At 46.0% G+C, this 13733-nt stretch overlaps 1 protein-coding gene across 2 annotated transcripts in view; it reads right to left on the bottom strand.

Annotated features, from left to right (window-relative positions):
• Positions 1-13733, bottom strand: part of LOC116942849 (uncharacterized) — a 65812-nt gene that overhangs the window by 7874 nt on the left and 44205 nt on the right. For both annotated transcript variants that reach the window (XM_032955219.2, XM_032955218.2), the window contains exon 15: positions 2387-2668. In XM_032955219.2, coding sequence (XP_032811110.2) covers positions 2387-2668 — 282 coding nt within the window. The remainder of the gene's footprint in view (positions 1-2386; positions 2669-13733) is intronic.

Genomic DNA, 13733 nt, shown 5'->3' on the forward strand with positions numbered 1-13733 from the left:
TAACCGTTCCCACTCATGGTGCTGAGCCAGTGGTGAAAATTCCACATTTTTACGATGGGAACCAGCATGTTCATAACAAAGTCAATCGTGGAATTATTTAAATCGGTGTTGCCATAAACATTTGTTTCCATATTTCTTATACCTACTATGGTATCGGTAATACAACATTCCTGTGGCAGGAATCAGCCCTCGATTAGTCTCAGCCCGTCCCTGGTGCATCATTTAGCATTCCCAACACCTGAGCAACACAACCACATGGGCCGGTGCTCAGTCTGGCGACATCGTAAATACATCGATGAGGCCTAGTCAACCACAACTACGATTTGAACTGCCGACCTTGCTATCCGGGGGAATCAATGCATTACAGATGGATCATAAATCCGTGGATTAAAGCTGGAGATGCAGGGCTATGCGCCTTAGAAGTCAGGTGCTGGAATGGAATGCCAAACAGGCAGGACGCAAGCTGTTTTTGCTGTGGTTACGGGGAGGGGTTTTTTCTTTTTATCGTCGGGGGCAGAATGGAAAACGAGCCGAACATTTTTTTTCCTCGTGGGTTGGGGGTGAGTGTCAGGTCAAGGGGGAAACTAAGATGTTTTCGTAACGGCGGGGTGAGGGGTTAGCACAATAAAGAGCGGCAGACTGTCTCCTGACATTGGTTACAACGAGGTTGACAGCATGGAAAAAACTTGAGGGAAAATGTTACCCACACAGTCTCGTCTGAGTGAGCACCACATGCCACATGCTAATGCTTACACACCATGGCCAAGTCCTCATTTAAGGCCGAGTTGACCTAAGCAAGCCCCAACACAGGTTGACGCTTGCTGCTTATTGTGTCCCTGGTTCGGAATGGAACGCCATATTGCAGGGACGCATATTCTTTGGGTCTTTCGGTAAAGTCACATAGATAGGTTCACAGAAATCAGGAAGAGGGGGATGACGAACGCTTGTGTTGCGATCGAAACGTCGTAGCTTTTTGTTACTTTTTGTTATTTTCTTTGAACCTATCTATGTGACTTTACCCAAAGACCCAAAGAATACGGATTCCTGCAGTCACGAAAGATTTAAATCAAGATTGAAGGAATGCTTCGTGCTAAATTAGAAAATGGTACGTGGGGGATCGTTGTTTCCATGTTTGTCTTGTGTGTTTATCCCTGCGGATAAACACACAAGATAATGTGAAGAGCCCATGAAAGTTGTTGTCCTTCCCCCCCCCCCCCCCACCTCCGATTAGCACGTTTGGCGACATACGGTGCGAAAGAAGTTCAACGTAAAACATACTGCCCATAGACAAACACTGCCCATAGACGACTCAACACTGCCCATAGATTCAAAACTGCACCTCCGATCAGCAGGGTTGTCTATGTTCGGTGCACCAAACTGGCCAAACACCCCAGTGCCAATACTCTCCTGACGATTCTGGAGAATTGGTTGAGGCTTACTCGGATAATTAGAGTACAATGTGTGGAGCAGTGGTGGAGGGGGTTGCTCACTACACTATGAACCCAGTGACCTAAGTTCAATTCCCAGCGATGCTAATGCACTATGGAGATGGGAGCCATGGAATCAGCTAGTGTCCAGGTGCAAGGCAGATCATTTCATTACAAGAACATGAAAGATGGAGACAGCTTGGGCGGGGGGCTTTAACCAGCAGTGGATTGAACATGGCTGTGATGATGAAAAAAGCATGTTAAGTTACGGTCAAGCATCCCTTTGTGGGGCTTCAGCGATTTCACTGTGACATCGCTCTCATACGCTGTACTGCAACATTAATGCAGAGACATCCCTGCGCTGCTACGGCGCAACATATTATTAAAGTTTATTGTCTCATTCCAAAAGATCCAAAGTCGGGTTTGGCAGCCACAGACACACAGCCTTGATAGACATCGACAAGATGACGGAATTGCCTCAATGATGATAAAACTTATGTTCCCGTTTCTTGGGTTTACCTTCTGTCTCTCAAATAATATCCGAGGTCGAGTTATTTATGTTACTGTCTGCTGGAGCCTGTGCAGGAGGTACCTGTGGGTAGTGTAGGAACACAACACTTAGCCATGATTAAAGCTGCATAGCTGACATAGAGCAGGCTGCATCCCAACCACTTCAGGCTGAGACAAATTTAAGTCCGAGGCTGGCAATTCCAATTGTGTTGTACCTCTCAACTTGTAAAATAAAAAAATTTCAGCAGCACCAAAAACTGTTTTTTTCCCCCTTGGTTTGCACCTACTTTTAAGAAGGCACCTTGCCATCAATTTACCCAACCCTTCCGCTGTAAACGTGCGTCAATGCCTACTTTATTGAGGGCGACATTGACACACAACATGAAGATTGATCGATTGATTATCTTGGGAGCAGCCCTAGCAGGCAGCACCCTGCTCTAGAGGCCCACCTGCGGCGAGAGGTTGTGCAGCATGGAGCTAATGATGGACGTGGCGCTGTGACCAGGCATTGGCACAGGGCCGCCGAAGGAAGCCGGTCCTCCCCTCGTGCCTCCCACCGCGGCGGCGCCACCAGCGCCGCCCCCTCCCAGCTGGCCGTCGGGCGGCATCTTGGCCGTCTTCAGGGCGTGGGCGAACGCGGGCTCCAGAACGGAGCCCTTGGGCTTGTGATCCGGCAAGCGCGTGCCGGCTTGCGCCGAAGATGCCATCGTGGAGGAGTACACTCTGGCCGACTGCGAACGCACGCACGCACAGGGAAGGGACAGAGAGGGCATTGTATGGATTTAGTACAGCCGGAAAAGCCCCATTAACGAATGTCTCAACTATTTTTATAGAGGGTCCTCCTAAATTAAGATGTTGAGCTAGTCCCCTTACTGAACGTCATGTGGGAGGAAGCCAGCAAAGAATCTGCCAAGCATACGCGCTCCACACGGTTAGCTTTATTGCTCTGCTGCCGTCTCCTGGCCACCTCCAGGCCCAAGCCTACAACATCCTTCCAAATACTAACTAAGCTCAACCATGCTTCAGAGATCTGATTGGATTCGGCACATTCTGGGAACTTTTAGTCATAGACACCAGTCTAACTGGCGTCTTTGGCCATCACGTGCGGTTCCCATTGGTTTCTTGGCCACCACTCAATAATTGTGAATTATGAAAGTCAAATTATGGTAGCCGTAAATTCTCGAGAGGCATTTTAAACAGCCCAAAGCAAGTCCTGTCCTCAAAACTATTTGCGCAGTAGGTGTGGGATGGTGCCCACGAATTTTTCACGACGCTCAACAGATTCAAACGTAAGCCAATTAAATCGTATAAACATCTGCGGAGCCGAAAGGTGCGATTTACAATATATCGTTTCTCACCTGGGAGTCGTCAATTGTCAATGGGTTTGGGGAGGGGGGTGGGGGACAAAATTTCCGGCCGTGTTCCCGAGAATCGAAGCAATTCCAAGGGACGTCAACTCAAGAGTGCCAAAACTAAAACTTCTGCAGAGACCCAGCGAGCTCGGAGCGCGTAGCTTTGGCAGGGAACAAGCGCATGCAGGGCGCCAAAACGCACCATTGTCGTATCAGACCTTAAATGAGCGCTACGGACGCAGTAACCCGAGCGTTTTGTTTTAAATGTCGGCTCCTGTGACGAGACAGTTGTTTTTTGTTGTTGTTGTTGACAAATTAGGAGGGCGACATAAGGAAACGAGGGGAGCACATGTTAGATTACAGTTGCAGCGATTTTAATAACTGTGTAACAAAAAAAATGTTTTATGTTTCTGGGTAGTAAGTGTTATTTCATAATTTCTTATGACCAGGACAGTGACATATTGAAATGTACCTATTTTCAATGAGAAAACGTGGTGTGCATTTGTGTCATTCCTTCACGTAAAGTCCTGGTCACAAAAGCAAAGTTTATGGGGGAAAAATAGCCATTTTCTATACTTTTTAGGCATAAGCAATAAAAAAATATAACACTTACTACCCAGAGACAAAAGTCGTGTTACATAGTGTATAATACACGTGCAGTGCATTGTGTGTGTGACCGCAATAGCTCACAAAGCCGGGTGGTACAAGAGGAAGTTGCAATAGAATTATAGCCGAGCTCAGCTCTACCAATCATCCCAGTGCAGGTCAATAAAATTCGCACGACTGTGTGGGAAGTCACCAGCTGTTACTCCATGGAGAAATATGCCCCCCCACCACCCCTGCCATGGGAATGTGTGACTTCCACCACTGGCTTAAGTCAGTCAATAGACAATGAACACTGCGTCAATGTGCATCCGAGTCATATGTGCAGGCTATTTTTCGATAATATATGCTAATGTAATAATACATATTTCAACATAGTAGAACCGAATTACCATACATCACCTTAACTTAAAGTACTGAAGTTTATATTTTATTTTACCAGGTAAGGCCCAACTGAGCCAAATAGCTATGTTTCAGAAACAACCTGGCCAACGCAAATGATAGCTCAACGAAGTGGCTTATCACGTGGAAATGCATAGCAGCCGAATACTCAAAACCAGATTTCCTCAGATGTTGTAAGCTTATCAGGATTTGAGTCTGGCCAGTTTATTGACAAGCGGTGGCTTGCCAGCTGTTGTAGGTGTGTGGGTTACAAGGCGTATGCAAGAGATGGCAGTGCTGTGTGTCACCTCCTTTGTGGGTTCTATCTGCAGTTTTCTCGCACAGAAAGCCAAAGTTAATCCGATTGGAATTGGGCAAACAGCGTAATTGAGGATTCTCCTTAAACGGAGGTCTTCAGACTCTTTTTACGGGTAAATAAGACCATTATCAAGTTTATATTTTCCATAATAGAGGTTTTTTGGTTAGATCGCGTAAATATATAAATGTGTCGTTAAAACCCGCCACCACCCGGCACAGCCAACCAGTAAGGGTTGTCACGTAAACAGAACGTGGCCAGTTCGTCACTTGTAGAGCACACCGGTGTGTTGGAGAGCCAAGCCACGACATTTACAACCTGAGTACGACGTTTCGCCAGTAATTACAACTAGCTTCATCAGGCGACAGCTATATTTGTGGACAAGTCTTAGTGTGTCGTTCCTTATATAGAGGCGTAGATGTGGTGACCACACAGCTGCACTCTTGCACAATGTGGGGGGGTGGGATTACTGAGGCAACGACACATTTATATATTTACGCGATCTAAGCCAAAAACCTCTATTATGGATGACATTGGTCGCGAAAGCCTACGTGTTAAAGTTAATATTTCTTTATAGGTTTTTTGTATACATATATACGTGTCCTAGAGGCACTGAGTTGTATACAACTTATTTACGGGGTCATGGATGCCCTGACAGAAGGATCATTTAAATTAAATCAGCTGCTGTGGGTATTTCTCATGATTGGAAAATAAGCATCATTACATCACTACATAATAGCGTACAATTGGGAATTACGTCACTGCACTGCCAACGTCCACTCTACTAGATTTAATGAGAGTTATAATAATGTCCAACCCTGTCCATCCACTGCCGAATGAAGGCCGCCATACGCCACGTGCCGAGAGGATGGTTTAGCCACACATCACCACACAGGTTAGTAAGGCTTGGCGAAGGAGGGGGGGGACCGTCCTGGATCAGTTCAGATATCACTCCCCACTGATTTTTAGCTGTTACTGGAAATCAAACTCAGGTCACTGGGTTCATATTCAATCGTTGATTTGAAGCTTTCGTGACCGCAGGAATCCATACTCTTTGGTTCTTTCGGTAAAGTCACGTCGTTAGAAATAAAATAAAATAAATCACAACGTTTCGATTGCAACACAAGCAATCTTCATCAGGTGTGACAACCACAGCAAGATAAAAAAATGCTGAAGTGGGCGAGAGAGCTGCCGTGTGCAAGAGGTTAACTACGTGACTTTACAGAAAGAACCAAAGAGTTATGGGTTCGTATTGTAGTGAGTAACCCACTCCACCATCGCTCTAACCCATAATAAGGGTGAGCCTCACCGTTTCTAGAATCTTCGGGAAGCTCGAGGCACCGGGGTGTTTGGCCAGTTTTATACTCTCCACGACTAGGCTCATGATTACATTGCGTCACATATCAGAATTTCAACTCGAACTAGGGCCTATGGTTATCGGAAAGGGTCCTTACACCTATGGAAACTTGGCAGTTCACCAGGCCTGGCTGCCCCAACTGTGTCGAGACCAGCCTAAAGTTTGCTTGCATTGAGGCTGCACTACCCAGGGGGCCTCGAGGCTGATAGGATGTGTAAGAAATACCTTTTTTTTTATTTGGAGGAAAGAAATATACAAAGAGGAGACGTAGAGTCCAATTATTGTTCTTACAATTTTGGTGGTGCATGTTTTGCGAAGGAGAGCAAAACAGACCACAGGAAAGGGGAAACCTGCCGCACACCATTTCATGAAAATTAAGTTGTGAGCCCACACGGGCCACTTCACAACCCGTCTGCCATACGGCCCAACCTTGTGGCACGGTCAGTTTGAGACTCACAAATCTGTCTCAAATGAGTACCCCTGGTGGGGTAGGTAACTATTGCCACTCGGGAGACAAATGTGGCCGGGCATGGTGCTGGCCACCCACCCCTGTGTGTGCCATTTCAGCCTTCATAGGTGCTGCTCGCTAACAGCACTTGCCCCAACAGTCTGTTAAGGCTACACGGGTGATCTTTGTCTTTTATACAGACTTCACGACACACGATGCAGTCCTTCTATACATGGGAATGGAAAGAGTCTAAAACGCCACAATGCATTCTGGAATGTCTGCTAAATAAGACAGCATTTCAAAGCAGTCCCATGCGTACTATTTCCATAAGTTACTGAAAACAAATGCCGTTATTTGGTTTATACATATACGTAGGCAGGTAATGATTCACTACAGCTGTTACTTGGCGAATCGTCATGATTCGAAGGTCACGATTCGATTCAAGGTCCAACTAATCAATGTATAATTTTACAACGGGATCCACATCCTTTACAATTTGATGTTGTATTTAAATCGTTTGTGTTAAGTCAAGAACTATTTTTTTGGAATTGAATTTTCCTTCAATCAATGAAAAATGCTTCACGTTTGATTCATGACGTCACCAGCAATTGAAACCCACCACCCTATATAAATGCAGTGAAGCATATGGGGGGGGGGGGGGGAAGAGAGAAAGGAGCTATGACTGGGACTGCAGGCTAGTGCATGCGTGTCTGTGCGTGCATGTCTGTGCGTGCGCTTCATTCTATGGGATTGGCAACCGTGCATCATTTCCTACTTTGTCCAAAAATCCTAGCAAAAATCAACACCACATGCTCGCCCCAAATTTCCACAAACAAAACATGTGCTCAAGTTACCCGTGCGCTGGCACGAACGCAGGAATTGGTTCATGATTTCAGTTTTATGATGACCTCAGAATTTTGCCAAGTCTACTGCATGCGAGCGTGCAGTGGGAAATGTGGTACTGCGTCGATAATTATAACCAAATACGTTGATGCGGAGGGGGTCGTGCCGCAATGAATCACGCACCACGCTATTAACCCGACGGCCCGGGTTTGATTCCCAGCCATGGCCGACAAACTATAAAACTAAAAACATTTTTTTTTTATTTTACCAGGTAAAGCCCACTGTGCTACAGTATATAGCTTTTTTTTTCCAGAAGCGACCTGGCCACAGATGATAGTCGATATAGTTTAGCTTAGCAGGTTTTATAACACAGTCGATTAAAAAAAAATGCAAAGATGCCTACTTTATACATACACTGTACACACTTCTGGAAGGACAGAAATGATTCTTAATTGATTAATGTTGATTCTTAAAACTCACGATTCATGAATCGAACTAAGAACCAACATCTTGTGCTCCATACATGTAGGTAATGAATTCATGCGATCCATGCGGCCGCTACACAGCAGCAGGTACACACTACCATGGAACAATAAATAATCGAATCTTCAATTGGATAGTTGCAAGCTCATTGGATCGGGGGTGAGCGAATCCTTTGAGGGACACGCATAACGTAAAAACAATACACGAAATAAACTGAACGCACATACACACACACAACACGAACGCCCTCAACGGACGCCCACTGTGATGCCCAGCAAGCGAGTCGCGCAGACCCGTGCGCGATTCGCTATCATTTATTTCTTTAGTTTTTTTTTTTCCCCCATTTCATCGGGCAGAGCGAGAACCCCGGGCAGGTTTCCGTAAATGGGCCGCGGCCGCGCCGACCCCGGGGGACTCCAACAATCCGCCGCGGGGGTGGGGCTGACGTGCCAGCCACCGCCGGAAGGGAACCCCCCCCCCCCCCGACTGCTGCCGAGAATGTGGATGCCGCACGCCGCGAGGAATTCCCGAACAGGACAACACGCACACACGTACACACGTAGACAAAGATCCCGCCCCCCCCCCCCCCACGGCCCCGGTATAGCTTCAATTGACTGTTGAGGTAGGTTTTTGTTACCGAGCACAGATTATAGCCGGCATGGCACACGAGGGGGCAAGTGGCCAGCAACATGCCCAGCAGCTTTTGTCTCCCGAGTTCCGATGTTTACACATGTTTACACATGGCACAAGGTAGTCAGTTGAGGCCGAGTCGACCGAGGGAAGGACCAGGAGCAGTTCAGATTATAACCGATGTGAGCCGTGACCGGGAATCGCGTTCAAAGCGCAGTCCGTATGCATAGACACACACACTCGGCGTGGCAGATACGCACACGTGCACATGTACGTACACTTGGCACACACACATGCATACAAGTGTGTGCATATGAATGCACACAAATAACCACAAGCATAATGCATGCACGTAACATGCACACGTGAGTGAACACTTTAAACAGTCGCCAAATGGCCACTAAGCGACGGTGATATCACTACACCGCTTGTCAGGTTAGGTGCACTTTGAGGCCATGTAAAGTGTGGAAGGCCCGAAGGCAGGAGGCCACAGAAGAGGCCAGGGTTTTTAACCGATGGAGATGATTGACAGATGTACCACCTGTGTTCTTTACAATGCCACACATACAAAGGCCCCCCATATAGCCTCTCACAGTTATGGCACATGACAGGGTGGTGTGACTAGCACTCCACACCACACCGCCTTTGTCTCCCCAGGGCTGATGTTTACAAACAACATCCTGTTTTCAATTTAGGCCGAGTCGAACTCGGCGAGAGCAAGAACTTGTGCTGCTGTCACTCACCATTGATGTTGGCCATGGCCAGGAATCAAATTTAGAATGTACATATTTATGGGATGAGATATCCACTCAAGGCCGAGTCCACCGAGGTGCATTGCAGGCCAGGTCTGCTGTAGAACCCAGACAGCTGGTGTCTCAGTGCAGACGCAAACCACCACAACACCACCGATCCCTACCCCTTCTTATAAACGCTCTTATTTTTTCCCCGCTGACCCCTTAAAGGTCAAATCGCATTTAGGACACAGCAGCAACAAATTCTGCAGACCTGACGGCTAAGCAAACGTAAAACTGGGCTTGCGCTACTGGAAGCCAATATCATTTGCTCCAACAAAATTCCCTCTCATTTTTCCCATCCCCGCCACCCGGTCCCCGAACTTCTCTGCGCATTAAATCCTTCTAAGCACCCCCCCCCCCCTCACTGCAAACACATTTAAAAAGTAATTTTAAAAAAATGCTTAGCTGCTGAGCACGCAGTTGGGGTACGAGTCCCCATAGGGGACAGATTGTTGTAGCGTGCGTCTGTGAGGGAGGCGGAGGGAGGGGGGGGATGGAGAGGCTGCGGATTTCACCACAGCCCCACAGTGAACTGGCTCGTCACCAGCCACACAAGGCCAAGAAACCACTCCAAAAACCGCTTCAAGAAATAACGCATTTCGCCTTGGCTTTTCTACGATCCCTTAAAGACGAATTTCCCGAAAGCTTTGAACGATTGTATAAACCGTGCATCTTGCATCCTACCCAAGATTCCACTTTGTTTACTTAACCTTCTTTGTCCCCACATTTTATTGCACTGCAATAATGAAACCAGACTTACAGGACTAAAAAGGCATGTAATGCAGTAACGTTACCAGTCTGGGTAAATACAATAATAAACAAATCGACCACTTCCATTCTGCTGATGAGACCAGCAGATTGGAAGTGGTTTTCTTAAACAAATGCTGCCTGGTAACCGTAACACCCTTGACTACTTTGCAAAATGAGATGTTGTATTAAAGAGATTTTCCAGGTAAATGTGAACAAATGAATACATACGTGCATACATCAGGAAGGCCACTTACTCAACAGACTGAAACATATTTTATATTCATGTGGACATATATATAACGAAGATTTAAGTTATTTATTGTACAGGATGGCCCAAAATTAAGGTCACGCAGGGTTATTTAATTTATTTTAACACTGGCATTAAAACATTTTATTTGTCTGCTCTTTAAGTATCTATTATCACGATTGATATCTATTTTTCTTCTTCTTCCTTTTCAGATGACGTTTAAAAGTGGAAAGAAAATTAACTGAAGACAAATTAGTTAAATTAGTTTTTTTGTACGCTAAAGACGGCAGCGATAATTTAAAAAAAAAGTCCTAAATTAATTTCAAAAGAGAATAAATGTATGCATTAATGTTAATGGCAGTGAGTTTTAACATTTGTTAAATTTAAATAAATAAACCTAGGCGATTTGTGTCCCAACTTTTGGGCCAACCTGTAGTATGGTACTTGCCCTATGTGCCTCAACAGCACGCATTCATGATGGACTGAACTCGTATAATAGTGGCCAAAAACAAACATTTAAACTTACTTAGAAACAACTTTTTTATGCATAATGGTTACAATCATGAGTCGAAAGGAGGACAAATTTACATTCATGCAATCGTTCTCACACTTCTAAAATAAATTGTTTCCAAGGTACAATTAATAATAATCATCATCTTCAAAGTGACACCTGACAGTGGCCACCGACTGCACCCATGTCCCCGGGTTAGACAGTTTCCCTGCCGCCCCTCATTCACGTAACGAACGCTCTGCTCGTCTGTCTCAATTCTCCGCCTTCTTTCCATCCCCGAGGGCCCTTTCCACATCATCGTTGCCAAATGTTACCCCGCACCCTTCCACGCCACCACCCCCCCAGTCCCTCCCGGTCTCCCTTGACGCACACGCACGCCGGCGCAGACAGGGAAAACCCAACGCAGGCACCAATGCGGCGCTGTGCGGTTGGTGTGGTCGCCGCCGCCGCCGCCGCGGTTTATAAACTCAGCGGGGGCTGCCGTATTTCGTGCGGCTGGTGTGTGGTCGTTGTAGCCAGGCTGGTGAATGTGGCAGGTATTTCGCCAATGCGGCTGACGTGCCCTGTGTGGTTGAAGATTTTCATGCGACCGTCTTAAGTAATTATACCTGTTCAGTCAATGGGGCTGTTCCAGTAAAAGTGCCCAGTTTAATGAAAGTGGGTGGTTGAACTAACGTGACTTATTTAGTTAATGTGACTGATTTCGTCAATGTGGTTGGTTTAGTCGATGCAAACGGCAAAGTCAATCAGGCTGTTTTAGCCAATGTGGATGATTTCGTCAACAAGGCTGGTTTAGAACATATGTATTAAATGTGGCCGCCTAAGTTTGTGTCTAGTTTAGTCACTGCGCCTCGCTTAGTCAATGTGGCTGGTATACAGTGAGGTGACACTTGTCAGTGTAGTTTGTTTGTATAGCTATGTAGCCAAGCGAGGGCAGCTCTACAGACAGAACCCTCGAGAGGGTCTCTCTGAATTCAGCCATGCCAGGTGCACCGTATTCAGCAGCACCAGCAGGAGGAGGAAACACAGCGACGCTGAAAATCGAGTGACCGAGCTTCGTCATCAACTCATCTGCTTGTTTTGCCAACGGGATCAAGTTGCCAAGCGGTACTTAACACTCGACGACAATGCCCCCAATGCCACGTGACGGAATTGACGAAGGAGACATCGAGCGGTGGAGCTGTTGGTTCGCGTAATGCACTTGAGCCCAAGTTCGAATCCCCACCGCGACCGACGTCAGTGGCGAGTGATATCCCCAAACCGCTCCTGGCTCCCCCGCTCGACCAACCCGCACTGACCAGCGTGAAAGTGTGGCCGCGCAATCCCCATCCAGCAGTGGGCTTATAAAAGAGATGTAAATTACATTCAAAAACACATTGTTGGTTATGTGCAATTCTGCCTGGTGTTTCTGTCGCTGGCTTAACTAACGTCACCATCTCTAAATTCCAAAACAAACGAGCGGAGGGTTTGCGGAAACAACGATGTGAGATCTTGCCGCGACAATGCTCAAGACGCGCAGCATTCGGCACTGCGACGGTTTGCAGCCAAAACTAGTGGGGGGGGGGGGGTAAGAAGTCGAGCGCTGTATTTAAAGATGATACCACCTGGCTTTGAAGAAACCCGCACGTGGATAATAAGCTCTCCCTTCTCTATTGCCAACCACCGCACGTAACCACAACAACCTCGTCGATATGCAGGGGGCTACGCTTCGAGAGCACACATTGTGAAATAAACAACAGTTTCCAGTAATGAAAAAATCACAGCCTAACTCCTTCCACATCCACAAATCAATTTGTGGTCTGGAAAACATGTTTTATTGTATATATATATTTCTGTTAACAGGGCCAGCAAATCTGTCTTACGTTAATGGCCACTGTGGCTTATGAAATTTCGTCATTTACCTGCCACCCCATTGACTTAAAATCTAGCAATCAACCGACCAACGAAACACAGCCCAAAACAATGCCGGCAGTCTCCGTCAACCGTTGAAAAAAGTGCAGTGGAAAACTAGAAAGGCTTCCCCCACCGCGGTAACCCTAGCTCCCTGCGACAGCTCTTCTGGGCATTATAACCTTGACCTACTGACTTTAAGGGCTGAAAAATTGATCCCAACAAAGATGGCTTTGTCACCAACTATTCACGGGGGTTTCTCATGGAGGTGAGAGATATGTTGATGCGAAGAGACCAGACATACACACACAATACGTTATCTTTCCTCTCCGTCTCTCGCCCTGGGCATGGAAATTCATTTTTTTTTAAAAAGGGGCTCTCTCTTCTACAGTGGCATGAAACCTTTCTTGGCCTGAGACTTCAACAAAACCAATTTTTTTTGCCTAAATTAACACTCTATGAGTGCATTTTCTTGTACACGCAGAAATAAATATTCATTCGTTTTTAAAACAGGACCATTCATAAGCTCGGAAAAATGGGTTACATGGGTTGGAAATATTCGGTAAGGATACTTGCACCACAAACGTTTTACCAAATATCTTTCATCATATGTAACTGTGTAAAGTTCAACCTAGAAACTACCGGAAAGTATGATGCCGCCAGACTGGGGAGCCAGCCAAGAAGGTGATGTCATACTTTTTTCAGACACTGCATGCAGCAGGCTCAGGTCTGCTGAATTTGCCTGCTAATCTGGGTCCCGGGACGTTACCATTTCACCCTACAAGTCAGACGTATAAATATACGAGTGCATTGTAACGTGCAGCATTAAACGTCCAAACGGGTTTGACAGGAGATATTTTATTTGTCTATTCACAAATTCTAGTGTTCATGAATGAATGTTAAACTGTCCTCAGGCTTTTCACATTTTATAGTTTATTTGTCCCGAGTCTTGTAAACGTATTTTCAGACGTTAATTGTTTCTAATGGTTTCCTCTTTGTCCCCTTGTGTATATTTTGGGTAAAAGTGCTTTTGCATCTTGCCTTTATATATTTCTTTAAAGTAAATGGGTATCGCGCAGAACTTAAAGCCACGATTCCACCGGACGATATTCTACAATGACTTGAGTCTTCAAATCATGCTGCAGGTATAATTTTTAATTAAGTGTGTAACAAATAGGTAAAGTATCACCA

This window comes from Petromyzon marinus, chromosome 16 (genome assembly GCF_048934315.1).
Source record: "Petromyzon marinus isolate PM22_M1 ecotype Great Lakes invasive population chromosome 16, UKy_Petmar_22M1.pri1.0, whole genome shotgun sequence".
NCBI lineage: Eukaryota > Metazoa > Chordata > Hyperoartia > Petromyzontiformes > Petromyzontidae > Petromyzon > Petromyzon marinus.